Source organism: Morchella sextelata, assembly GCF_020137385.1.
Source record: "Morchella sextelata strain SCLS chromosome Unknown scls_8, whole genome shotgun sequence".
Taxonomy (NCBI): Eukaryota; Fungi; Ascomycota; class Pezizomycetes; order Pezizales; family Morchellaceae; genus Morchella; species Morchella sextelata.
The window spans coordinates 921,395-949,359 of record NW_025408623.1 but is presented as its reverse complement, the minus strand read 5'-3'; the positions used below and the strand labels follow the sequence as shown (position 1 = coordinate 949,359).

At 44.2% G+C, this 27,965-nt stretch overlaps 6 protein-coding genes across 6 annotated transcripts; 2 read left to right on the top strand and 4 right to left on the bottom strand.

Moving 5' to 3' along the window:
• Window positions 1-92: 92 nt before the first annotated feature.
• Window positions 93-3,537, top strand: H6S33_012472 (uncharacterized protein; the record flags this gene model as incomplete). The annotated part of the gene is made up of 9 exons (XM_044843827.1): window positions 93-137; window positions 214-395; window positions 460-801; window positions 876-961; window positions 1,015-1,079; window positions 1,133-2,069; window positions 2,383-3,233; window positions 3,294-3,472; window positions 3,519-3,537. 9 exons carry the CDS (start codon window positions 93-95, stop codon window positions 3,535-3,537), a joined length of 2,706 nt encoding a protein of 901 aa, XP_044695121.1.
• Window positions 3,538-5,121: 1,584 nt separating this feature from the next.
• H6S33_012471 (uncharacterized protein) lies at window positions 5,122-6,871 on the bottom strand (the record flags this gene model as incomplete). Its single annotated transcript, XM_044843825.1, has 3 exons — window positions 5,122-6,039; window positions 6,093-6,163; window positions 6,223-6,871. 3 exons carry the CDS (start codon window positions 6,869-6,871, stop codon window positions 5,122-5,124), a joined length of 1,638 nt encoding a protein of 545 aa, XP_044695120.1.
• A 3,016-nt stretch (window positions 6,872-9,887) lies between these two features.
• H6S33_012470 (uncharacterized protein) lies at window positions 9,888-11,068 on the bottom strand (the record flags this gene model as incomplete). Its single annotated transcript, XM_044843824.1, has 6 exons — window positions 9,888-10,198; window positions 10,268-10,503; window positions 10,613-10,699; window positions 10,790-10,861; window positions 10,934-10,950; window positions 11,051-11,068. The coding sequence occupies 6 exons, from the start codon at window positions 11,066-11,068 to the stop codon at window positions 9,888-9,890; spliced, it is 741 nt and encodes a 246-aa protein (XP_044695119.1).
• Window positions 11,069-16,463: 5,395 nt separating this feature from the next.
• H6S33_012469 (uncharacterized protein) lies at window positions 16,464-21,869 on the bottom strand (the record flags this gene model as incomplete). Its single annotated transcript, XM_044843823.1, has 10 exons — window positions 16,464-16,491; window positions 16,558-16,821; window positions 16,879-17,448; window positions 17,507-18,009; window positions 18,061-19,255; window positions 19,309-20,198; window positions 20,249-20,765; window positions 20,823-21,262; window positions 21,315-21,714; window positions 21,796-21,869. 10 exons carry the CDS (start codon window positions 21,867-21,869, stop codon window positions 16,464-16,466), a joined length of 4,881 nt encoding a protein of 1,626 aa, XP_044695118.1.
• Window positions 21,870-23,206: 1,337 nt separating this feature from the next.
• On the bottom strand, window positions 23,207-24,798 carry H6S33_012468 (uncharacterized protein; the record flags this gene model as incomplete). Its single annotated transcript, XM_044843822.1, has 12 exons — window positions 23,207-23,241; window positions 23,326-23,339; window positions 23,401-23,418; window positions 23,470-23,607; window positions 23,705-23,725; window positions 23,778-23,823; window positions 23,896-23,976; window positions 24,028-24,034; window positions 24,124-24,205; window positions 24,265-24,370; window positions 24,458-24,536; window positions 24,775-24,798. 12 exons carry the CDS (start codon window positions 24,796-24,798, stop codon window positions 23,207-23,209), a joined length of 651 nt encoding a protein of 216 aa, XP_044695117.1.
• A 164-nt stretch (window positions 24,799-24,962) lies between these two features.
• On the top strand, window positions 24,963-26,733 carry H6S33_012467 (uncharacterized protein; the record flags this gene model as incomplete). The annotated part of the gene is made up of 4 exons (XM_044843821.1): window positions 24,963-25,214; window positions 25,297-25,368; window positions 25,426-26,407; window positions 26,456-26,733. 4 exons carry the CDS (start codon window positions 24,963-24,965, stop codon window positions 26,731-26,733), a joined length of 1,584 nt encoding a protein of 527 aa, XP_044695116.1.
• Between the last annotated feature and the right edge of the window lie 1,232 nt (window positions 26,734-27,965).

The following is a 27,965-nucleotide window of genomic DNA, read 5'->3' as shown; positions in this document are numbered from 1 at the left end:
TAATGAACTTCCACTCTTTTCTCCGCTCTTAAATTTCCCATGAGTATTTTACAGTCAAACCTGACGTCAAGATCTCATTCGGCTTTACTAACATGGATCCCTTCCCATTCCCAAACACGCTGGAGGAGGTTGTGGGTGTGAGGCTCTCCATGATTTCCCTCGTTTGTATTGCGAGTTTCTTGATATCTCGATCGCTAATATCCATTGGTATAGCTCGTCAAACGTCTCTACCAACCTGGCTCTCCACAAGAGCTCTCTCAAATCCAAGCAACCTTACAAGTGGTCCAACGTTCTTCAGAGGGATGGAAACTAGCAGATTCTCTCCTTGGCATCAATGACGAACTTCTTCAGTTCTTTGGGGCCCTTACTTTTACAGTGAAGCTCAATTCTGATAGGTACGCACTGTTCCCCTTTAGGTGTGAGGAAATTACTCGCTGATTTCTGTGGCCGGATGGGTAGCGAATCGGTCACGGAAGAGGATGTTCCAATCCTAAGGGACCGTCTTATCGGCTGGCTAATCAATGTCGCTTCCAACAACTTCTCCCAAATGGTCATTAAAAAGCTTTGTTCAACCTCCGTCGTGTTCTTCCTACGTTTTCCAGAAAGCTGGCAGAATCTCATTAGACACGTGGTCTGTTCACTCTGCTTGGGCCGCGTCGTACCGGTTGAAGAACTAGAAAGACTTCCTACCTCAGATCTATTATTACGTAAAGCAGACAGCAGAAGTAAAATTACGGCCTTGTGGTTTACAGCTATTCTTGTGGAAGAGGTGGGAAAGGTTGATGGAAAGAACGTCAAAAAGTGAGCTCGCAGGTCTGCTTGGTGCACACAGAAAGCTCGGCTTAGTTGGATGGAAGCTAATTGAGACTTCAAAGCCTCCGCTTTCATGACAGAATACATTCAAATGTGGACGAAGCTGTTTTACTAATATGGGACTCTATCGCTGGGGGTTATATTGATGGTAAAACTATATTCTGTGAACCAAGGAGCTTCAGTTTATTAATCTCATTACAGAGGCCGGAAACAGATCGTCTGAATGTGATACTCGACTTGTGAGGGAAGGTATAAAAACCTTTCAGGTAAACTCCCATTTCTGTTTGGTCATAGCGTTTTGAAACTAAACGTGCTGCAGTCATGGGTCTTCTACTCCCTACGTGCTATCCTAGATTCAACCCACACATTTCCTGAATTGAAACGTCTAACCACGCCCGTTCTCAACTGGATGGCGCATCCCGACATGTTTGACGTGGCATGCGACGTAATCACAGATATTCTTACGCATTATTTTACATTCTTCACGCCTGAGGATGAGTCCTGCCTAGCAGGTATCATTGTATCTCCATGGGCCCTTGAGCGCTACGAATTACTCACATCCGGGGATGGAGACTCAGAAGAGTCACTCCAATTTGGTCGCCTCATTGTAGCGTATTCAGAGGCAACTGTGCTAAAGATCGCACGTAACTGGGATAAGCAACAAAGTCGGACCTTAATGAAGATGCTTCATGGAATGTTAAAAGTTCCCGGATGGGCCATGGCAGAGGAAGAAATTTCTGGAACGACATTTGAATTCTGGAGCAGCTTTGCCGAATTTTTGTTAGACCCCGAGGGGATCGACGAAGACCAACTTGGAATAGTGTTGATGGCAGGTAAAAAAGAAATTTTACAGGCCGTTGAAGAGTTTTGGAGGAAAATACGGATACCGGGTGGTCACCAATCTCAGTCATGGTTATCATGGACTAAGGACCAGAGGGACGGCTTTATGACCTTCAGGAAGGATGTAGCTGATTTGGTGGAAGTAGTGTACGGCGTCTTGGGGGCCGAGCTGTTCAGACGACTTGTTAATCAAGTTTTGGGAGCTTTATTCCAAGCAGATGAAGGCAGTGATGTTGTTTGGGAGGATGTGGAGGCGAGTTTATTTTGCCTCAACTCTCTAAGCGACTCTTTGAGCGAGGAACCAGAAGAGGATGAATCCCTGGAGATATTGTTCGGGGGGAAACTGTTTGTTATATTGGCAGATTTCGGAAACCACATACCTATCAAAGCAAGACAAACTGCCGTCAGTTTGATCGGTACGTTTCTATCATCTGTGATTCGCTGAAGAATAACACTGACAGTTACTTCAAGGATCATATTCGGCCTTTTTCGAAAGACACTCGGATTTCTTACCGACAGTATTGAATTTCCTGTTTATATCCATTTCAACACCAACCTTGGCTAGGAGCGCATCAAAGTCTATATGCTCTCTATGTGCTTCGTGCCGCAGTACTCTAACAGGCGAGCTTTCAACCTTTCTTTACCAATACGAAATCTTTTCTGCCACAAGCACAGCAGATGATATTGCAAAAGAACGGGTTCTTTGTGCCATTTCTTATGTCGTTCAAGCCTTGCCATCGGATGGAGAAAAATTGGGGCCTGTCAAGAGACTCCTAGGTTTTGTTGAGCAGGATGTTCAGGAATGCTTGTCACTGGTAGCTCAACAGAACGAAGAAGCAAAAGAAGTGGCTTTATTGGCTTTGCGGTGTTTGATTTCCATTGGGAGAGGCCTACAAGTCCCAGAAGATGTTCCAATTCTTCTACCCGGCGAAGGACCACCGCAGCCCCGATCATTCTGGGAGCGTGGTGATGGATTAGTTGTCCAAAGACGACTTCTAGATATTGTTCGGACCCTCGTTATAAGCTTGCACGAAGATGGCGAAGTAGTTGATGCTGCTTGTGCGGTCTTCCGAACAGGCTTTGCAGAAACCACCCCAGGCCCATTTGTCTTTGCACCACAGGTGATCACAGGGTTTTTACTTGAAAGAGCAAATAATGGTGTTCGAATCGAGTCAGTATTATCGACAGGCTGTACGATGGTCAGCTCACATTCAACAGATGGCAGCCCCGACATTTCGGCGGAGGTAATGCAATTCATGGAATTTATTATGACCCTTGTGGAAAGAATGCAGGACCCACAGACAGACCCGGAGGCATCTCAAAGTGTGGTGGAGTTCTTAAATAGAATGTTGTCTAGATATGTCAATATTCTCGTGCAATACCAACCCACGGAGAGGATGCAGATGTTGTTTGGATTTGTGTTGAATGCCTTGGCTGTCAGAGAACCGTTGGTAAAGAAAGCGGCCGCTACTTTCTGGGCGACATTTGTCTCTTTAGCAGATCAGCCACCACCTGTCCAGGCTGCGATAGATGGTGTTGTAGCCATGTGCGGCACAGCTTTGGCCGAGAAACTTGTCTGGGTAGGTCGCCTTCGTTAAATGTTCTTGGACGCAATTGGCTGATCAATGTATGAAATTTAGGGTGTCGGAGGTGGAGCTGCGAGGAGTGAAGTTGACAGTCTTGCAGAGCCTCTTAAAAGATTGGTGGCTAGGCAAGTCAAGGCCAAAACTTGGCTTTCTACTGCTCTATCAAGAGATGGTTTCCCAAGTCCGAACTTGACGGACAAGAGCAAAACACGGTTTTTAAATAGTGTCATCAGGTAAGTCTAGCCCTTTGTCAAATATCAGTCGAGAAGCTAACCCAAGGCTGGGAAAATCAGTTTAAGAGGGAAGAGGGGCACAAACCAAATAGTCAAAGAGTTTTGGTTAAGTGCAAGAGGTAGTGAGTTTGATTGTAAAGAATTATCCCCTCCTCTCGTTTCTTTACCCTACAGGCCTTTACTTACTTTTCGCTTGCTTGGCACATTTTAGACGCTTCATAGATACAATTTCATCTCTGTTAACCACCATGGGGTTTATTATGTTTGGTGATGGTGATGCAAAGCATTATCGTCGAATTTTTAAGGGTTCTTTTTCTTTTTCTTTCTTTCTGGGCTGGGAATAGTATGTCTTGCCATATTCTCCAATTTTATAGTATTCTTGCTTCTTCAACCCAATTATTCCTTATCCCTTGAACCTCTCCCATTTGGGACAGGTAATTTTCATGTACAGTACATCGAAAGATGGCAGTTTAAAGAGTTTGAAATGGAGCAAATATTGGGGCAGTTTATGAACATACGTATCTATGGTACGTCGAGATTAGCAGACTTTAAATCTAGGAAATATTATCTGCAAGATTATTCAGCGGGTAATCATCCATCTAATTGTGGATAGATCTGTCGGAGTTGCTTGCCCTCAAAAAATGATGGTGCGTGACTCAGTACTCAAAATGTGTGATAGCGGTAGCACTCCTGTGGTGGCCTGGATACAGTAAAGCCGCTGTATCAAATAAGATATTGATGTAGAAAAGGGCTATCACGCCGCTATATTCATTATACCGATAGTCCTAGATATCTCTGCTTCTATTTCTTTTTTCTTTTTTCTTTTCTCTCTTTTTCTCTTTAGTTACAGGGACTGCTTCAAATGCTGTAACATAGTGGACATTGAAGTTGGTTTGCTCTCAACCAGAAAAAGCACATATAATCGGATCACTAAAGGTTTAGCAGCCATACAGACAGGCGCTAAAGCCTTGGAAGCTATACTAAGGGATCGGAACCAGAGACCGCTTGTACCAGTGAAGACATAACTACTGTGAGATTGGAGCGGTCGGAAACATCTGAGTTGGCCTAGTATACTGTAACTCCTTAATAACCCAGGAGGTTCCTGTTTTTGTGCGCATAAAGCAACTCATGTGTACTTGCGGCGAGAATAAATTTCCGCCAAATTTGTACGTGAAAATGCGGTTGCAACAAAAAGTGGTGGCGGAAACTTATTCTCACGGCAAGTATATAATAATCGGTTTACATATATCGACCAGGCCGTCGGTTTTCATAAGCTGTTTAATATGGCCGAGACCCACATGAGAATAGTGAGTCAGAAGCTGGCGTATATAAGATTTATGCAACGGCACTGGAGTACATACATAAGAAATAGAGTGCAATTTTGAATTTTTACATACATTTACACTTTTGTCATGAGACACGTACATTCGGTAGAGATGAACCTCTTTACTTACCTCTGGCAGTAATTAAAGAGGAATTCATTCAGAGCCGTAAATATTTAATCCCAGCTTCCCCCATTTTTCTCACTCATCACTTCTCACTCGACGATGCTCCTGTGTAATATCAGCTAGTCTAAAACCATTTATCTACATACAAGTTTTATTCTTCTATATATACGTTTGAATGTTTATGGATGAACTTTCCACTCATTACCACCATGTACTTGGGCCTTGTGAGTGATATGCGTTGTGCAGGTACGATAAATCATGCTCCCCCGTTTCTCCTACTCCAGGGATAGGTGCCGAAGAGCTATGAGATGACTCTAAACCGCTATCCAACTGTTCCTGTTCGAGCTTGAGACGCAGCCTTTCTTCTTTTAGGATGTTGTTAGCTTCCCGCTCTTGACGTCTAATCTCCTCTTCCTTTTGAGAAATAATTGCTCGCTCTGCAACACGGTCCTCGTTTTGAATACACCAGATTACCAGTTCACGAGACGCAAGTGCGTCCTCCATGCAATCATGTCCCGACTTCGAATCTTGAACTTTTTGTCCCAAAAGTTCCTTTATGAGGGTCTTCAAACCATTTCCTGAAGCGTTGATTTTGGGCACACATAGAAGAGAATCAACGACCAAAGGGTGGGCGAGACGTAGTTCGCGCAAGTCGCAATGAAGAGAATGTCCAATAAGGACTGTTGTGCTGTCAATCCATTTCCAGAGTTCATTTCTGGCACCTTCAACCCCATCTAAGTACTCCCCGGTTGCTATAGCTTGCGCCATCATTTCACGGGTAACTCCACTGTACCGGGTATTGAAGCTTCGCAACTGAACTTTCGGACGGACGAGCATGTCGATCAATGATTCACCAGTGAAATAGTCAACTACGCAAAGCTGGATGAGCTCGCTGCTGTTTGTGTAGGAAGTCCCCATTTCACAGTCTAGAGCCACTGCCTTCCGTTTCTGTATACCGGGGAAGGGTTCGGGCGTCTTCACGATCGTCAATTTTTCGGCGAACGTATCGAAATCCTCGTAGATGTGCTGGTCGTTGACAACACATTTTTCGCAATCAGGGCCTTCGAGTTGACCACAACAAGGAAACAATATTTCTCTTTCCCCCGTCCTTCTATTAAACTGTGTTTGTTAGTATTGCATGACTTTCCTTCGAAGTTGAGGGCTGCACCTACCTTCTTCGTTGGCTTCTTTGGATGAAACCTACAAGTGGTGTTTAACCTGGCCCTCGATTTGAAGCGTTTTTCTAAGAAGAGAATTGGTCAGATTTTATCTCTGAGAGTTGAAGATGATGATAATACCAACCGTGACAATTGACGCATTTTCTCTGATCACTGATGCTCTCCTCAGTAAGTGGCTCCAACTTATAGCCAGATCTCTCCAGCAATCCTTTGCTGTGAATCATTGATCGCAACTTTTCGATAGCTTCTGGCGTCTCTTGTATGATCGACCACTTGTTTTTAGTACGACGAGCGATATTCAGCTCCATTTTTTCTTCGATGGCCCTAGAATGTATATCCAAAGCTTCTAGCGTCTCAAATTTGCGGCCGCAGGGTGGATAACAGAAAGCACATGGGAATTTATGCTCAATCTGAAATGATTCATGCTGTGTGAGACTTTCTGTGCCAGAGAAACCTCTCTTACGGGTGTTACAGGAATGTTGCTCCAGATCGCGCTTGCTTTTGAAGTTACTATCGCAGTGTCCGCAGGTATATTTTACCTCAGGCTGGACCGAGTGCGGCGCTGGATCGTATGAGGGCCTTGGTCGTGTTTGCGTTCTTCTGGCATAGCCAGCAGTACCGTTGTAATCCTTGGGGATACCCTCGTTGGTAGATTTTTGGCTACGTATTTGGCGTGGAGTGGACCTATTCTTGTGATTTAAGCTGTAGATCTGGTGTTGATTCAGCGCGACTTCATCATGAAAGTCTCGCTCGCAAGGGACACAGCGGGGCATGGTGTTTGTGTGTTAAATGTGTATGTGTCTATCTGTGTGTGTATGTGTGTAAGAGGTTTCTGAGCTTGGGTGGTTGTCCGAAAAGCGGGGAGAGGAGGCTAGAGGATCAGATAGGCATACGAGTACGAAGGATCATAAAGTGGGAGCGGAAGGTTATCGCGTGCATACAGTGGCACTGTAATCCTAGTAACACAGATAGATCTCGTGGCTTGAAAATCTACCAGCTTACTGCATTTGTCCAACTTGCCTGTGCTGTGGTGTGCTCAGGAATGCCCCAAAGAATATGATTGGTAAAAGTGTTCATTTTACCTACGTATAGATGGCTACTACATGTAATATACGCAAGGTAAGAGAAGGTTTAAAGTCACGTCACAATAGACAGGTTTTTCTAGACGGACCCTTAAACCTTTAACATCCTTTCCAACCATCATGAATATACTTCCCTAATGAAGGCCGATGTCTACAAAAAACGATTAGCTTATAGTTAGATCTCTCTGTCGAGACTATGATTTTGCACCCTTACAATCAGAGACAATTCGTACCCAATTTTGAGAATTGCACGTCATACCCAGCCTATAACCCGTGCCTTGCCAATCTTAGACATGGCAGGTCCAAACCTATGGTTACAATAAACAACAACGAAACCCCCCATCTACTCATAATGTTAATATGGTGGGGGTAAGCTGAGGGAAGCTTTTTGTAGAAATGGCCTGAATATACTACTGCTTCTTAGATTGAAGTTTATTGTTTCTACCCCAAAACTACAATATAAATTCTCAACTATTTCAACTTCTCTTTTATCTTGTTTGAAATACAATTCTACCTAAGATTTTAAATAGATGCTGGCATTAAAATGTTGTTCCAGACCTCTCTTGATTATCATCATGTTTAAGTCTCAAGAACATTGCGTCAAAATCCATCACTCGGCTGCCAAGAGACTACTTTCCAAGGCTCTTTGAAATTTGTGGGTGATTCCGACTTTATCTTGACAACCTAAGTCCATCAAACATGAGCAATATAACATTTGTTTTAGCCAAAGAGATCCCCCCCAATTTCCAACGGTTTTTGCAGCAGTGCAAACCCGCCCAATGAGACATGATTGCCAATGATGACTAAGGGTATCTGATTACGCCCGAGAAAGTGACCAATTGAATTATAGCAGCGGGGGGGCAGGATCGCTAAAAGAGATAGGACAACACTCACTCTTTGAGGTGCAGGTCTTACTTGCCGGTGTGTATTTGGCCTCGGAGTGCGTTCCATTCAAGACTGGTCGTCTCTTCTCGCAGAAGACCCACCTAACGAACGGGTTGGTGGCGATCAGAGCTGCAGCAGCGGCCCGACCCGCATTAAAACGTGGTCCCCGAACCACCCACCTCCTTGACCCCCGCTCTCACGGTTTACTCAATGGGGCACGCACGATACCACTGAACTGTACAATAATAATACACATATCCGTATTTCGCCGGTTGCGTAATGAGGCTTTCTAGGTATGTACGTAGCTTCAGTTCACCAAACAAAAAGTTCTACTCCCGGTTTCATCTATGATTCGCCGTGGAACGAAATTTATGGCTCCCTATGCGAGGCCTTGTTTAATCGTTCGGACACACATGTGCTTTTATATTTGTATCATTGCCTCGTCCTAATCGCTAATTCAATAAGATTGATAGTCTCTTATAGGGCGAGACAGCACACTAGGGGGAGAGAACGAACGAAGGAGAGCTTTAAATGAACCCCGTCCGGCCCTCCGACGAAACAGGCTTTCCCTATCTCTGAAGCAACTACGGCTACTCTTTGATAGAATTCTGAAGCCAATATCTTTAATCTATGTGATTATGTGTATGTATACATCAATTCACGTATCTATGCTTCCTCTATGGGGGTATTTGGTTGTTTGGCTGGGAAGAATTACGCTCGTATGCTTTATTTGACGATGCCATCAAGTTGTGTGGTTAATGTAGTATTGGGGGTGAAATTTACCTTGGAATATAATATCTAATCTGGGTTTTGAATACCCTATGTTGAACAGTTTAAGGCCCTCTGGCTCATTCCCAGGAGCTGAAGTCTTGATGATCCGTGCCAGCTACCCCCTCGCAGGAAGTCTTTCATCACATCACAACCATCCCCGTTTAAAGCTAGACGGAAAATGACGGATACAACAAGCAGAGTTAATATATATATAGCATGAATCGTATTGATCTACGATTCAAGCATTGCATTCGGTCCATCATTTGTGAAAGACGTTGACTTGAGCGAGTGATATTTCATGAGTGAATAGTAAGGTATATCACAACGACATGTACCTAAGGGTAAAGAGAACCATCATCCGTTTTAGCCCTATTTCATATTCACGCCTTGAAATATCAGGGTATCCATCATTAGAACTGAGCAGGCTATTGTTGCACTCGTCTCGAATGGGTTCCTGAACACCATAGATCCAGGAATTCCTAATTCCAAGATCCACTAAAGCACGCACCCTTGATAACCGATACAAACCCTGCTAATACCAAGACAACGTGGTGGAGTGGTTAACACGTTCGCCTGCTATTACCGACACATTGGTACAGTTGAGCGGATGCCTTCGGGCGCGCAAGTTCGAATCTTGTCGTTGTCGTATCTTGATGAGTGGTGAGTGATGATGTGAAGACATCTATCAACATCACCACTATGGTGATTTTTTGGATACACACCTCTGGTAACACTGGGATAAAAACACTAGCGAAGCCACCATATTACACTGAGTACATGTAGCCAAATCAATCATCTTAGCAAATAGATGTGGTACTGTACGCAAAACCGAAGTAGTACCTACATTTAGTTGCTCGTTCGGTTTTCCCAACTGCAGTACGCGATTGCACCTACTTTTCTATGCTAGTTTTATTTGACTAATGGATTACTAACTAGCCCAATGAAGAACAGGGAAAAATCATTTCTGTGGTGAAAAATTATATTGTTCGTTTCCAATTCGTAAAAGAGCGAGAAAGGAGAATGGAAGCCACAAACATCTTCTTTCTGCCTTTTAATAAAATGTCTCCACCATAGTATCTCTCAGTGATCCTTGAACATTCCCAGGTCCCATGCCCTCTCCGAGCTTGAAGACACTTTCCACAACTGACAGTTCTGTCGCAGTGGTGTCAAGTCCAGTAACAGCCATCCAGTCGTTGACAACCATTCCTGCGCCGACGACGGGGGAACCGCGGTTAACACTACCGGCGACTAGGGGGACTTGAAGAAGCGATGAAAGCTCGTCTTGATCTTCTATTGAGGTCTTAGGGTGGACGATACCGCCCTGGTTGGAGAGGGAACAGTAAGAACCGACAAGGACATTCTCTACAATTCACTGTAAGCAAGGGGGCGCGGAATAATTCAGTGGATTATGCGAGTATAAGTTAGGCATACCGGAGATAGTCTGTCTGAAGACCTCAACTCCCAAGATATCCGCAATGATCTCCTCTGTCTCGCGCTCAATGTCGGGATGGACCAAGGCGACGTGGTCGTTACAACAGATAACGTTTCCAAGCGCTGATAACCGTTCCTCGATACGCTGAATTTTCACTGTCTCGGGAATTGAGTTCCTGAGATGCTGCAGCTCCTGATCAGTTGTTGAAGTGGGAACTAAGAGTCCTTTTCGGTTTCTGGGAGGTATGCATTAGCACGTCCCCTACAAATCCGTCATTCCTTCTTAGATTGTCTAGAAGGGACTTTGGGGTAGTATTGGTTTTTCTTTCTTCCGGAACTGCGTACCCAGCGGTCAATCTTCCAACAATTCTGGTTCCGGCGATGGTGGTGTGGCATATAGGAATGATATCCGCCAATTCAGCCTCGAAAACACTAAATGAACCCCAAATCAGCTCCAGGCCCCTCCATCCACCCTCTCCCTACTAGCCCATATTCATCCAGGTATATGAAATAAGCGCGAACCTATAGAAGTTCATCGATCCTCCTGTAGCGACGAGCGCATACGAATTTGTAAGCGTCGCAAAAACACCGACTCTGTAATTATCCGTAAGTAAAAACTGTCCATTCCAAGATCACCGATACGATTCTGGCGAGAGAGAGCAGTACTCATTTGAATTCTCGAACTAAAGCAAAATCACCACCTTCGAATCAGCAACGTTCACTCATTAAAACCAAGCCAAGAAGGAAAACGTTTCAGTGGCATTTCAATGGGAATTTTCTAACCTGAGCTCTGAGGGCCATTGCTGCGATCTTCTGCTGGAGGAATTATTTAAAAAGCGAAACTAGCAATAAAAGGTGTTGTTCTTGCGAAAAGAAACCGACGTTGTATTCGGGGGTGATGTAGATTTGATGTTGGGCTGTTAGAAGGAATGAGAGGAATGATGTTACCGCTTCTGTGCGGGGCGGCGACTGGTGGGGCAACAGAAAAAATAGGAACTACTTTAAAGATGCGCGAGAGACGCCAAGACAGCCAACTTATTACTCACTTTTGTGCCTTTCTGAGACATCATGTATGCAGATCCAGATCCTTTATGTATGTTCCCTGCAAAGAGCTCATATCTCACATCAAAAGCCGATTTCGAGTCATCTCTTGACTCTATGAGATATGACTCGGACGTGTAAGTCTCAAGTCCTATTCCAAAACTGGCATCAGTTAGTAGCAAACAAGCCTACAGAAAGAAAACTTCTTTCAGATATATACGGATAGTATAGATAATAGAGCGTATTTGACAACTGTCGATTACGACAATTGACAGTTCGGCTTTGACTGTTGCGGGTCGCACAATTGACATTATACTTTATGACGAAATGGTTGCCCCACATGTATATGGAGCTAATAAAAAAATTTAAAATATATTTTTCTGTATGCTGATTTCCTTCAAGTTCTTCACCTTATCCAGCATACAGTCTGGTTCTCGAGGTTCATCAACAAACCATCTGTGAGTGTTCATTTCTCAATTTATAAAGAACGCAATTCACTAACTACATACAATTCAGCTGATTATTTCGCTTATTGCAGCGCCGAGACGCCGAGAGACAGTTCCGGAAGGTGTCCATACCCGGTACCTACTGCTGCTGCTGCTGCTCATACTGTCCGGGCCCGCTACCTGCTGGTCCTGTATTCCTTTCTACGCCGAGACGCCGAGACGCTGAGACGCCGCCAGTTCTCTGGGCCCACCACCTGCTGCTGTCCATGCCCGTTACCTCTAGTACTGTCCGCGCCCGCTATCTCTACTGTCCTCAGGCTGCTGCCGCTGCTGCCCTTGCCCGATACCCACCGTCCCTGGGCCCGCTACCTGTTACTATTGTTCCATTTGAGATTCCATGAGGCCGCATGTTAGGAATCCATTTTCGAGGGGTATTTCCCTGGAAGTACCAATACTCGAGGATGCTAACCCCTCGTCTGTACCTAATTCTTCATGTTCGGTACCTGTGATTCCCTCCGATGGACTTGGTGCATCTTTATCAGCTCCAATTCCTTCCGAATCTCTTGTCAATCCGTTAGAAGAGGGGGAGGTTACCAGGTCACAACTAAATACCAATGCGAACGAGACTAGAGATCTTGTTTGGGCCGTCTATAAGGCAAAACCTTGGTGTGCGCCCTATAAAGAGGTCATGAAGACGTGGAGTTCAGTGGCAGAGGACCTAAAAGCACATGGTATCTGCAATAGGGACGGTCAGTATATACGGCGGAAGATATTGAATTTGATTTAAATACATCACGACCCAGAGAAGAAATGAAAGTTCTCCGCTACAGAGGAGGTGAAGGCTTCATTGGAGTGTGTGCTTGAATGCATCTCTTATGACTGGGATAAGTCGGAGGAAAACAAGAGAAGCAGGACAAGAGAGAAAAGAAGGGCAGATGAGCTGCGGGACGGTGAGGGTGAAATACTAAAGATTTCAGCTGTTTCTCCTCTTGTTAGTACCTCTACAGTTTCTTTGGACAGTTTGCAAAGTAACCATCAGCAGCAAAGCATTAAAAAACGGCGAGGACGAGGGAAGGGCACAAGGTTGGATAGAGTTACGCAGAAAAAGCAAAGAATCTCCTCTGACTCGCAACAAAATCGAGATAGCTGTCAGCATGCAGATGCATTAGTTGAAGAGTTTAAAACATTGCAGGAGACAGTAGGAAAAATTGAGACAGTATTGAACAGGTTTATCGATACAGTGGAGAAAAATTAGACATATAGATACTCTTCAAGACTTGGGGGCAGACAAGAAAAATAATTTGAAACCTAAGACCAGTACAAGCAAACATTTGCATTTGACAAAAGAACCAACACCCTGTATTCCAAACCAATACAAGACTGATAAACCTTTTGACCAAACGGTGATCAAGATAAGACCAAAGCCTCAGAATACCACCAAACCTCCACTCAACAGATTCTCTTGTCTTGGCTATCTGCACATTAAAAATATGCTCGTTAAGGGTGGTGTCATCAACTTTTGCGAATGGTGATAGCAGATATCTACTAGATGGATATGTCGGATCTCCATACAGGTAGAAGAAACCATCCCCATTAGTTTTGTTGGCATGTTGTGTACAGCGATCAAGTAGGCCACTAGATTCTAGGAGATGATTGTCATTCCTTCTGACTTCTTCTCGACTGTAAAGATGGTAGATGATGCCGTTTGGGTACATAGCAGCAGAAAACTTAAGTGCGTTTTGTCTCTTATATCCATTATATGCTTGTCTTTGATAGATTGTAGGACAGCAAATAGGGCAAATCATGCAGTCCAAAAAGCTCCAGCAACTGTCAAGTAGTGCGCCTTTTTTGTAACAGAGCTATTTCAACTGTGTAGTATAAGAGTACACACAGGGCCCGGTTATATGCTAAGAGTTATTGTTAGAAGCCAGTTGCATGGTGATATGCAAGTACCGGCAGTGTGGTTAGCTACTAGCTGTTAGAGTGACTACATTTCAGATGCTAGGAAGGAGATCTATTCACGGGAGCAATGGACGCCTTCCCGTAAGCAATAGCAGGCGTTCTATTGCCGGATAGATTAAATTTTGCTGTTCTATCGAATAGAACAGGGGATCTATGTGTTTCTTATAGACCCCCCCTAGGGAGGGGGGGGTCTATTCGATAGATATACTCTATCCATTTTCTATCCGTTGCAATAGAGAGAACACCTTGCTAGCGCGAAAAATAGTCCCAAAAGATGGCTTAACGATACCTAATTTGTATTAGGCACCGATTATAATTGATTAGATTTTTAGGAAATATATCAATTACCGTATGGTTACGGGAACCTTGTCTATTCGAAAACCATCCTTTATTGCAATAGAACACGTTCAATAGCTTACGGGAAGGCGTCCAATGACTGACGAGTCTATGCCTCACCAGTGACTAAAAGACTGGCTAGAGTGAAGCTCTGATTGCCCGGTGATCCTCTGTATTCTCTAAACATTGTAAGTCCAGCGAAGAGCAGGGACATTGCTAGGGAAGTCTACAATAAGCGAAAGCTCTACAGCATGATTAAGCTTACATATGAGCGGCAGCTCATTCATGCAGGCTCCGGTTGTATGACAATCAAGGCTGCAGATGTTACAAAGGCTTTGACTAAGGGTGGTTGCATTGGGCATCGGAAAATACCTGCTGATGCTTAGAGAAAAACGGGGTAGCGGTGGTATTGTTTCCGGAGTGAAGAAAGGTTTCACCGGAATTTAGTAAGGGGTTAGGAGCAGAGAATAGAGGCCTTCGGAGTATAAGTACTCAGGTTCAGTCTCGCCCTTCAGTTCTGTTCTTCCCAGTCTTCATCAGAAAGAAAACCAAGTTCTTATTGGTAGCAGAGCCCTTAAAGATTATTGAGTTCTAGCGATAGTATCTTTGAATAATTTGCAACCTGATTGTCTATCTTGCACGGCCGTCTCTATTCTATCCTATTCTATTTTTCTTAGAAGAAACCCCCGTTACATAAGTACATGTGGTACAGTACAGTCGAATGCATCAAGTTCCCACCGTTCACGATGCAATACTCAACCTCAATACTCATTACTCAACTACAAGTGAAGATATTTAATAGAGAAAACATAGTAGAGTTAAATAGAATATAAAGAAAATGATTTTGAGACTACCATCTAGTATGGCCTCCATTGGCTTTGAGACATGCCTCAACCCTTAATGGCAATTTATCTAGCTTTGATTGAGACAATGCCCCACCACTCCTCTTGTGCAGCGATAAAAGGTTCATAATCATGATGAGGTGTTCTCTGTCTATAACTTCATTGCCTTTTTAGTGCACTCTTGAGCATTTCCCATGAATTCTCTATGGCATTGAAATCTGGTCATCCAGTAGGCCAATCCTCCTCCTAACTGGACAGTTTGTATCTTTATTTATTTGTACAGTATTTCAGCCCATTTTATGGAGAATAACAACAACTTGCCACTGTCATATCTTGAAAATTTTGCAGAGTTCATGGTGGAGTGGTTATGGTTTGACTCACCGTCAAAAAACGGCGAGAACTTGTTGCATGCGACTGTACATAAAAGCAGGTGAAATGACTACTGCACTCGAAAGAACGCCGTCAGACTGCGGTATTACTACTGCATTTCTGTAAACAATGCACTATCACTTCGTATTGCCGCAATATCCATTGCGTTAATAAGTATAATATACCTACCCCAGACCTTTAAACTACAGCGGTGGGTAATAAGTCATCGGACGACCTAGCCACAATTTTGCCTGCAAATGCGTATTTTGGTGGCGTTCCGTCTGATGACTTATTACCCACCGCTGTACATGTACCTACATGTACCGGCCAAATCGGAAAGAGCGAAGTACCGCAACACACCCAGCTGCATGGCCGTTCAATCATGGCTCCTAGGGCTAAACAAGCCCTCCAGAGTATGATCCTCTCGTTCCGTCTCATTCCCTAATCTAGGGGTAATATATACTTATTGGGAGAACACTGGAGATTGCAACCTGATCAATACTACCATGAACTCAATAGCTACATATATAGTAGCAACGGCTGACCCATCTACTCTAGCCGTGAGATATTCAGGAGTATCAACCGGAAATGTGGTGCAGAATCTCATGTCCTAAACCATTACGATCATACATGGTTATCAAGATTTAGAGTTTCGGACACAAACCGTCGGGAAACTATTAAGCCCAGACCCCATATCATCCAATAGGCAGATAGTGGCCTGGATGAACAAGACTACTATCCATCTGCATGCGATGGGTCCTCACGCGGGCTAAACTTACACATATCGTTAAAAACTGCATGTTTTCTTTCTTCTTTTTTCAAGGTATCCCCGCATGGTGTTGTAATCTCATTGAAATATATGTAACTGTCAACTACCAGTTAGGTAAGAACAAGACTCATGAATATCGAATGCCGCCTCGAATAGGTTCTAACCTAATCACAGAGGCATCCACCTCCTCCCCCCAAAACAGGTAGATACATGTAGGTACTTGACCTTGCCTACAGGCCACATAAAAACGATACCAAACCGAAAAATTACTCCTATGCATTTCGAGAGGCAACTGGTAGTAAAGAACACAATAGAAGCGTAATAATTATACACAAAAGGTGATTAAACAAAGACACAAAAACCTCTTATCATACCATCATACAATCCTTCGAACATTATCTCCTTATCCATGACTAGTGATGTTCTCAACCCTACTCTTCGGCAGTCTCCACAAGTGTACTAGTGCCCATATATGCCTTCTTAGCCATATCCTCCAACAGAGTCAGCTCGCCACTAGATTCGCACATTTCTCTGAAAATACTGTCTGGGTTTTTCAATAAATTGTGCGGATGATCGTACTCGCGGACCTCTCCTTGATCTAGCACGAGAACTTTATCATAGTATATGATAGAGTTAAGTCGATGTGCGATAGTGATGGTTGTGCTTTTAAGTTCACGGATAGTAGCCTGAATTTTAGTGTCGGTAGTGTAATCAATCGAGGCAGTTGCTTCATCCATAAGAAGCACCTTAGGCTCCTTCAAAAGAGCTCTTGCAAGGCACAATAATTGCCTAAATCAAAGTCAACACCGCGGGTCCCTCAAGGAGACTAATGCAGAAGAATCTTACTTTTGTCCCTGTGAAAGGTTGTTACCAGACTCTGCAACTGCACTCTGAAGGTCGAGAAAGATGTTTTTGTTGATCGATGCATCATCTCCAGCAACTGGTGCTGCAACCTCGGGCTCTTCATTAATCAATTGCACTCTCTTTAACGCCCTAAATATTTCGCCATCTGTGTAAACTCCAAAGGGATCGAGGTTGCTTCTAATCGTGCCGGTAAAGAGTGTTGGGTCCTGTGGCACCATAGTAATCGACTGGCGCAGGTCTCGAAGTCCAATTTTGCTGATATCTATTCCATCAATGATGATTTTTCCTGTTTCGGCTTCCAAGCTTCTGAATAGTGCAAGTGCGAGCGAGCTCTTCCCAGCCCCGGTTCTACCAACGATGCCAACCTTTTCAAATGGCTTGATCTCGAAGCTGACGTGTTTAAGAACTGGGTCAAGGTCGGGACGGTAACGTGTTGAATAATCGCTAAATGTTACAGAGCCACTTTCTGGCCAATTAGTGTAAGGTCTGTTTTCTGGAATAATCTCAGCGGCCTCCTGCTCAACCTCTAGGTATTCCCTAATTCGTTCAACCCTGTGGAATAGTTAACATCAATACCGCTCGCTAATGAGCTATTTTATTTAGGACTTACGAATTCATATTCTGTTCATTCATAGCGTAGAGTCTAACCACCCATAAAACGTTGTCCGTGAAAGTGATGGCATAGGTCAACGAAAGACCCGCCAACCCAGCATCAATCTTGCCCACGCTAGAAACCACAAACACACCCGCAAAGAACGAAACCAAAGCACCTGCGATATCGACCCTAAACCCGAGCCAACGATTGCAGGCCCAGAGGAAGAAGAACGGTCTGTTGTGTGCATCGATCTTGTTGAGATTCTCTCTTACAAATCGCCGCTCGTCACCGTATGCTCGAATAGTAGCGACACCTGTCAATGTTTCGCCGAAATGTTGATACAGAGGGCTGCGTTGGATTGATTCAATACGCTTCAAATCTCTTGATGCGCGGAGATAGAACGCCCCAATCAACCAATACAGCATGCTGATGATCACGCCTGCACCGAGGAAACCAGGAGTAATGACCGAGATCAAAATTACAATTGCAATAACAGAGGCCAATGAATGAACCATACCCTAAAATGATCAGTTGAGGGTTCACAGCTAATAATACCAACAAAAACTCACCAAAGCAACAGGCGCCACCTCCTGATCAATGGCCTCCACATCCTTGGAAAACCTGTTGATAATCCTCCCTAACGGGGTAGAATCGAAGAATCTGAATTTTGCACGCATAATATGATGCAAAAGCCGCTCATGAATTCGCTTCGACGCCCTCAAGGAACCATAAAACACAACGGCCTCCCTGATGAAGGACATGGTGGTGTATACAAGACCAATGAGCAGATAACCTATGAGGTAATACCATACATTGACCTTGCCCTGGCTGCTAGTAATTCCAACAGTATTTGGCGAAGTTGTGGTTGGGAAAGCCCACGAGCAACTTCCAGATGCAAAGCAACTTCCAAAATATCCGAATGAGGAAGAAAGTGCACTGTGAGTTACACCAGACGTAGTAAAATTGCCACCTTCATTCGCCTCGGTCTCATACTCTAATGACCATTGACGAATCCAGACAGAGGTAGCCACAGTACCCATTTGTTGCGCCCCGAAAATCGACAAGACGATAGCCCAATACCACCACGGTCCCATCTCAGTCAGGTACAGTTTATAAACCTTCCAATCAACGCTACCTTCGAGCTTTGTTTCTTCTCCTGATTTTTTGTCCTTTTTACCGGCTAGATCTGTGGATCCATTCAGAGGTTTTGGCTTAGATATCTGATCTCCGCCATCAGTCGGAGTCCCGATAAAAGACGGAACTCTTGAGGGCATCCTGGAGGCAGGCCTCGATTTGACCCCCGACTTCAACAGTTCATCGTTTCCGAGCGCCCCAGAAGCAACAACAGATTCGGGATCGCCTTGCGCCAGAACGCGTCCGTTCTCCATAACCACGACATGCTTCGCCAGCGGAACACAAAGCGCAACATTATGAGTGACCAAAATACATGTTCTGGCATGCATCAAGGGCCCCATTATGCAGTAGTCGTAGATCCATTTTGCAGTATGAGAGTCGACGGCGCTCAAGCAATCATCGAGTAAAAGATGTTTAGACTTTGAATATAGGGCTCTTGCAAGTGAAATCCTTTGCTTTTGTCCTCCAGAGAGAGTGATGCCCTTTTCTCCAACTTCCGTTTCGTCACCATTATCCAAGATCTGAAAGTCACGTTCCAATGAGCATGCAATAAGAACTGCGTGATACCTTTCCTCATCATATGGACTTGCAAAAAGGATATTATTTTTGATTGTATCATTCACCAACCATCTATTCGTTGTGTCAGCTTGTGATGAACTAGGATTGAGAATCTATTAACTCACGCTTGTTGGGCGCAATAAGCCACGGAATCGGTCAACCCGGTTTCTGGATCTGGTGTCAAGTCCTCCCGGCTATGTGCACCTGGCAAACGTACAATCCCTTTTATGCGCGTCATCTCTCCCAACAAAGCCATTAGCAATGAGGTCTTTCCAGATCCGGTAGGTCCCGCAATAATATTAAGCTCCTCCGGTATAAAGGTAATATTAAGGTCCTGCAGCTGGAAAGCCGATATCCCGCCCCTGTCTTTGACCTGATTTTTGCTTCCCCAAGTAAATGTGGCATCCTTAAAGCCGATGAGCGGAGCATCTGGATCTTCGTCCTCTGTAGACTTGAGTTGAATGTACTTCTCGGTATCCTCTTCACTCAAAAAATCTTCCACACGATCAATGGAGACCTTGGTTTGTAAAACGTTTGTGACCATGTCTGCGAGTTGATCTAGCGGGACACGTAAAACATTGAATAGAGACAATGCCGTGAAAGCGACAGGTGCGTTGAGATCCTTCCCTTCGATAACCGTATAGCAAAAGAAGCTGAGAAAGGTAATTATAATTGGAGATCCGTACCACGAAGTTGCAGCCACTGCCCACAATATATAACGTCTTCTCAAGTTCTTCAGCTCTGCGGTTCGAGACTCGTCCACGACTTGCCCAAAGCGCTCTTCCCAGGCAAAGAATTTTATGATTCTGATATTCTGCAGAACTTCGTTCGTGGTATGAATTCGCTTATCCGTAGTTGACATAATTGCTTGCTGAATTTTGCTAAACTGACTAGAGATATAGTAGTTTATAGGGAGCAAAAGAATCATGACGCCAATGCCGGCAATAGAACTCCACCCAAGAATCTGGTAAAGTAAAGCTATAGCGATAACTACTTGAACAGGAACAGCAGCAATCTACTATTGTCAGTCCAATTCGCCTACAGCTCATAATGTCAACAACATACCAAGTAATGCAAATAAGCGCAAACTTCCGCAACTTTGAAAGAATCAACAGCCATTAAGTTGATGATGGCGCCAACATTAGCTTGATCACCATCATGTTTATCCTTCTCATCTTTGTCGTCAGTATCCGTGAGTTTCTTCCCGTCTTTCTTCTTTTTCTTCTTCTCGTCCTTTTTCCCCAATTCTTTATCGGCTCCGGCGGCAGCTTTTCTCCGGAGTGCTTTTGCGTAGACCTCGCCAATAATCACGGCCCTAAGCCGGATACAGATCCTACGACCAATGAACAAAGCTTGACCATTTCCGATGGCAGAAATAGATGCAGCGACAAAAAGCAAAACAACGAAAAGCCATGCAACGTTCTTTGGTGTATCTTCCGGAGACTGAACATACTGCAAAATCACCCGCAGAAGAAGGGTAGGTGCAAAGGTGAAGGCTGAAGCAAATACAGCCCATGCAGACTGAATAGCAAGATCCCGTTTGAAATGCTTCAGTAGAGTAATAGCGAGAGAACTTGCTTTCCTAGATTTTTGTCAGTATATGCTTATCGTGAATGTTATGTGCCATAGGTCTAAATACTTGGTTTGCCTAAAAGTACTTAAAACTGAGTATGCAATATCATCTTCCCTCAGATTCCAAAGTTCTTCAAGCTCATAAGGTTTCCAATAACCCTTCCATACGATCCCATCGACCCAGCTAAAACTAGCCAACGAAAACAGCGAGGCAAGAGGCTCTTTAGAGGGCTCGAGTCCGTCAATGACCTTCAACTCGACCGGTTTGTTACCCCTCCTACTAGAAAGAGCGATTATACATAGTAGGGTGATCAATACGAATTGTGTTATGATAAAGGCTTCGTGAACGCCAATTTCTGGCTGGATCAAAGCAGTTCGAAATGCGACGGTGGCGAAGATGAAATTGAACATGTAAATAAGGGCCGTGTGATCCCAGAGGGATGGCAAATCGCGGCCCCCAGACACCGAAAACCAGAGCCTGAAAGCTGTGAGTAAAGCAACATAACCCTATTCCACATAAGCTTAGTTCTTTCCAAATATGCGCGTCTTTTGAACCCACCCAGCACACAACTCCTGAAACGAATGGCATTCCTGCATAGTTCCAGATGTCACCGTTCCTCTTGAAAATTTCGGCAATAAAAATTCCCAGAATTGCCGAGGCCCCAAGCACCTCGCAAACGGCCAAAACAACCTCACCCGTCGGGGCCAGGACCTTCGCTTCGGTGAATGTACCATGGCTCATTGTGTGTCTCAAGCTCAGATGTTCTGCAAATTCGTCATCGTCATCGTCGGTTGAGTCGCCATCATCGACAGCCGCTACTCCTAACGCGTTTTGATGAGTAGGAAGCTTTCGATACCCCTTCGAGCGCCCCCCGGAGATGAAGCGGTGTACAAGAGATGCGGTCAGCCATAACATGGATAGGCCGACGACGAGAGACGGTAGGAGAACCTGTATGAGGCTGTTTTTGATGGATTGTCAGTCACTTCATGCCTAGGCAACTGCTCAAACAGCCAGCAGGTCTTTACAGGGCCGAGCTTACTCCCTACGTATACAAGTTGTGAAGTCGTCCCCTCTCCAGAAGGGACGTTCACATTGTAAGAAATTGGGATGCATGCCGTTCCGGCCGCGCGACCAAAGAGTAAAACTCTAGGGCCAATCGACTGGTTAGAATTCGTTGAAGAGAGGTAATCCAGAGTCCGTCGAGGTTAAAGTGTGAAATAAAGCCTAGAGTTATTTTGACACTGGGTTTGGGGAGAAATATGGTCAATTGAGTGGGAGAAGATGGTGAGTGACCCTGATAAAGGGTAAGAGTGGATTTTGTGATAAGATGAGCGTTGATGCTACAGGATCCGGTGACACAAAATCCTTTTGGGTACACAGTGCAGCACAGAGGTGAATGCAACAATATAGCCAATCAACCGATCTAATAAAGCAAGAAGCAGATGCACATAGAGCTGGGTACATGTACGTATGTGTCCATGCAGGGTGTATGTAGCTCTTGAAGCGAAAGTCTCCTTGCTGTCGCGGGTCGGATGAACAGACAAAGAGAGTTCAAATTCAGGAAAGTCTTTGCTGCTTTACAGCTTTTACTTTAACTACCTCGGTGTGTTCTCCCAGGATGCCAATCACTGAGACTTCCCGCTCGTGCCTTAGCGGCTGACGATAACAAGCGTTAGCGTGGGCTTCGTTGATCTATCCTTGCATTTATTGGGGTTACCGGCAATAGACGTCACCTTCCGGGCATAAAGCAGGGCTGCGATACGCCACTGAGCCGGAGGAAGAAAAAGCAAATTCTAGAACATCTTGCATCGAAGGACCTGCATAGATACCACGCAAAAAGGTTTTAGGTTAAACTTCAATTTCACAGAGAAGGGACCCTGATATTAATTCTGCAAAAATATTCTTGACGACAATGCAAGATTCAATGCACAGAAGATCAATCTCCAGTTTTCGGTAGAGTAGAAGGGAGCATCCCGGCCTTTATTCTCAACCATTATGGAAACTTTGTGTGCATGGTCAATGCAGCAATAATACTTTTTAATATATGTACCACACCAATTGCAACCAGCAAAGTTTGATGACTGTAAGATGTAGCTCTTTACGCACAGTCGCAACTCGATATGCCAGATTGCCAAGATCTAAGGATTTCGCATGGGATTGCAAAAAATCCGGGATAGCAAATTGATTTTGCAGTAGGAAAAATAATACTTTTAGAGGATCTCGTACGGGACAGCAAGGGATCCGGTGCATTGAGTTCCGGCATATCGAGTTGCGACTGTAAACACAAAACAGACCACATGCAGGAAGCAGCAGGCAAGGGATTTGAGATCGACCCGTAAAACTCAGAGCATACATGCACTCTACAGTTAAAGCTCATAGCACAGTATTACAATGCACCACCACTCAGGACGATCAAGAAATGGCCACTCTCCGATTACGAATCCGGCTCATCATAACAGTTCAAGCATAATATGAAATTCAATATCTACCAGCGTCAACAACCTCGCACGCATGTTCTATGGATATTTACCAGCAGGAAAATTGAAAAAATTGAAAAGAATTCTCATACATCCCCAGTACCAACTATCTAAGTCATTTATGACCAAGTTGTTAAACTCTTGGTCTGGCAATTGCATCCCAAGACGAAATTTTCGGTTTGGTCCTATAACTTATCAGAAAAATATTCCAATCTAGAAGGCAAATCTCAACTCACGTAGAGTATGGCTTGTAAGCAGCACGGCTGAATGTCTGGTTCGGAATATGCTCCTTAGGTTCCCAGGGCCTAACATCATGTTTCATAATCGGTTCGGAGGTGGGAGGCTTGTCGAACATATATGCGAGCCATCCGTGCCTGTATATCTAAGTGTCAAATTCGGGCCGTAAAGCGGGATATTATGTGACGCGCAATAGTAACTGTCGAGTGATCGTTTATGAATAGTGTTTCTTACCAGCCGGGCTCAACCATGGACCTATACATAATGTCAATACGTTTCGATGACATGATTCAGCAGGAACTCTTACGCATCGTATTCCTTCCATTCTTTGTAGTCAACCCACTTGGTTCTCACTGTCGCCAGAAATCTCATTAGTATATCCCGAGTGGTGCCAAACTATCTGTGTATTCTCTAAGCAAACTCACAGGGAAGCTCCTCGGTGTTGTTCTCATAATACTTATTGCCGTATTTATCGGTACCAACAAGAGCACCGTACTTGGTGTCACCTAGTATATTATCAATCTATGTGCGTATCCATTGTATAGGCGATGACCAACCAATGCGCTATGCCACCAATTAGCAAGAAATTCCACTAGCATCAGCATTTCAAAGGTTGCAGTAATTCCCGGGAGTGTACCTGGGGAGACACATACATTCATCTGGTAAGCATACTGCTTAAAACCTATCCGCTTAAGGTACCTCAAAGTCCTGGAAATTGTCGACATATTTATGCAACTGTTCAAGTAATTCCGTAAGCTATTTGTTAAACAAATGAAAGTAAGAGGCGAAACAACCTAGGGAGTGGAGAGTTTTGCAGGGGTGGAGAGGTGTTCGAGATGTCGCGGGGGGCGATATGTGTCGCTCTTGTAGATCTAAAGTTACCCTCTCGAAAGAAACGTCCTACTAGCGTTTTCAAATTAACCACTAGATAGCTTAGGTTTCGGGTGATTTGAAAAACTGCAACAAGACAGGACTGGGATATATTACCTTCACACAAAAAATTCCCTAGAGTACATGTAGGTACACATTTTTCCAAGATTAAATAGGCCTCTCCCTCGATTCCGGGCTTAATATCACCTACTCAGGCATATCATCGGCGGATATTTAGCACATACTATAGAAGCAGTTATAAATATCATATGGGCTCAGACTTTAAGGATTTGTCAACTCGGTTGATTTGATTTGCGCAATTGCATATGTACCATTAAACTTGCAAGGACTTGAAGAATGCTCGAGTACTACGTACATGTGATAGCAAGTACTCAAATCATTTGTATAGGTCGTTTGCTCATCACCAAATTTACCCCAGGGCATGGCATTGCTGCCATCGTGGTGCAGTTAGACTACTCTAGTTTTCGGGTGTTTCCCCATGCTCGCTTAGTCAGCGGGAATTTAAATTTTGACAAGTGAGTACCTGTTGGGAGACGGCCGACTCAATTGATTGTCTCAGAATCAACCGCCGAGGATCACTAATATTAGTAAAGCTTTCCCCATGATAATTACAACCCTCCGACGCACTCTATTGCGGTCCTCCGCCCCTCCTTCGCGCTTATGCTTCTCGTGTGCAAAACGGAACTTTGCATCCTCATCCCCCCCACCTTCACACAACGGTACAACAGCTCACACAACCTCGATGTTGGGTATCCTCACCGGGGAATTGGATAAGCTTGCGCCTAGATTTGAGATTCGTGCAAATCAAATTAGGATATTGAGAGCCCCAGCCGAGTTTTACGAGACGTTAAAGGTAATTGGTTGTTAGTTTTGGCGCCAGTATTAAGGGAAACGATCGAGGCTGCGGTTCTGAGAGTATTGGGGTGAATGAATAGGAACGTATATTGAAAGCGGAAAGGAGAATATTTCTTAGTACGCTTTATATAGGAAAAACTGAGAATGAGCTTGTATGTTATATACATCCTTTTGACCATTGGGCTTGCAATTGAATCTAGGGGATTTAGATTGATACACTTCGACAAGCGCTCCGCAGCCAACCAAACCTCCAAGTTTCAATACTATCTGATGCCCTCCGTGGCACCAGAGAGGCACCAAAAGCCTCATGCGCTTCCCTTCTTGCCCCATTGATTGAGGAATTTGGAGACCGTGTTGAGATTAGAATGTACCATACCCCAAACCTGCGTGGGTTGAGGAAACAGGTTGTTCCAAAGCGCCTCAACGAAGGTTGGGGACTTCAGCACATGAAGCTTTACGGTATCGATGATGAGATTATCATTTCTGGGGCGAATCTCTCAGACGACTACTTCACGAATCGACAAGATAGATACCACGTTTTCTCATCCAAAGATTTAACAAACTACTTTGCCGGTATTCACCACGCGATATGTTCAATCAGTTACAAGGTTTTACCTGCATCGATAGACGTTGGCGGGTTTACATTAGAATGGCCGGCCTCAAATCCAGCGCCCCGGCCGACAGAGGATCCAACTGCATTTAAGGTTTCTGCAACTGCCATCCTCGGACCTCTCATACGCCCAGCGGCCCCTGCGATAGCTCTGCCCCAGACCTCCAATAGAACAGTTGTATATCCCCTCGCTCAGTTTACTCCCCTCATGCACCCAACAGATATATCGACTGAGCACCCAGGTCTTTTGGCGGTCCTACGGTTGCTCTCAAGACCTGATTGGGCATCTTCAAAATGGATGTTCACGGCGGGCTATTTCAACATTCACTCTGAGCTTAAGAAACTATTGCTAGAATCCAAGTCAGTCCAAGGCACCGTCGTAACTGCAGCTCCTGAAGCGAATGGATTTTATGGGAGTAAGGGTGTTAGTAGCATGTTGCCGCCAGCATATACATTGCTAGCAAGAAGATTCTTAGCAGACGTTATTAAAATGGGCAAGAGTGAGCAAATACATGTTCGGGAGTGGATGAAGGGGGGAACCATTGGAAAGGATCCTGAGGCCTGGACCTATCACGCAAAAGGTGACTTCCTTAGTTTTAATATTCATTGAGGTTACTAAAATCGTATAGGTATCTGGGTGACTCAACCTCAAGATGAGAATCCAAGTATTACACTCGTGGGATCTTCAAACTATACAAAGCGTTCGTATTCCCTCGATCTAGAGGTAAACGCATTGATAGTTACGGAAGATGGTGGGTTGAAGAAACAACTCGGCGAGGAAGTAGAATGGCTACAGAAAGATTCACGCAAAGTAGATATGGAAGACTTTGAGAGGACGGAAAGAAGAGTGAGCCTAAAAGTTAGGTTGGCATTATGGCTGGTTGGAGCTTTAGGGGGACAATTGTGAAGTATCTCCTTAGATATACCATATTTTATAACTACATATAGATCACCAACTTGCTTAGGAGCGGGTAATAGTCTTAAAAGTACATCATGCATGTACATGTAGGTTTGGTTCGTCTAACTTTGATCAATATCTTGGTCATGGAAATGTTGGAGAACATTCAGGGTTAAGGTTAATCGGTCTCAAAGCGATTCCAGAATGGAAAAAAAACAATACGCTCTGTGCCTTAACTACAGAATTCTGGATCTACAGAATTCTTCGCGCCGATATCCCGTTTTGTGTACATTTACAATAGCTTCATTATGGCTCAAACCCTACAGGTTGATTCCACGAATATTGCATTCAGTGCACTTGGATGCATGCAAAAGATAATTTACAGACTTAATTAGGCTAGCGATATACATATGCATGTGCATGTGGATAATCACCATCGACCTGATTGCATATATGCTGTTAAGCATTATACGGTTATCACCACATTACACGCGCTTGTGATCACACTTAAATTCACAATTCACATGTGTTATCATCATTGCATTTGTTGGCGTTATTGCCCCCGACACTCTTCCCATATTGGAGAGATTTCTCAATGGCGATAACCGTGGCACTACGTACATGTACTAATTAATCATTAGTGATCATTTTGAGACAAATTACTGCACTTCCACCAAACCTATCATGGCACGATGATAAGGCGGGCCTTTCAGTGAGGACATGATTCCTTTTCTAGCTTGAACTGGCTTGTAATTGGAGCACGTCTACATGTAGTCCAAGAAAACCACTCGACAGTTTCGCGGATATATAATTTTCCACGCATCTCGGGAATCCGACCATTAACTTCGCGAATTTGACCCTGTGTAAATTATAATAGATCTAGACCATCGATGTGTTGGGAACATACTGCATCTATATCAGAAACAGTTGCCCTTCTTTATACTGCTTGAGCTTGGCCCCGGGTAATTGATACTTTATAATTATAAGAGGGCTAGAGTCCAGACAATGTGGTTGCTTTTGTAGACTGCAATTGTATGAGATGTTTCTGGTTGTTCCTTTAGTTTAATCAAACAGTAAATTTTTAATACGTAGATGGACGTACATACTTATATCAATATGTATATAAACTACAAGTGGTTTGCGGCCTTCGGCCGGTACTACATATAGATCAATCAGTCCAATATACAGGCAAGGTCCATTACTATATCTGCTCTGGTCGATATGTGCCTTTCCTGATCAGT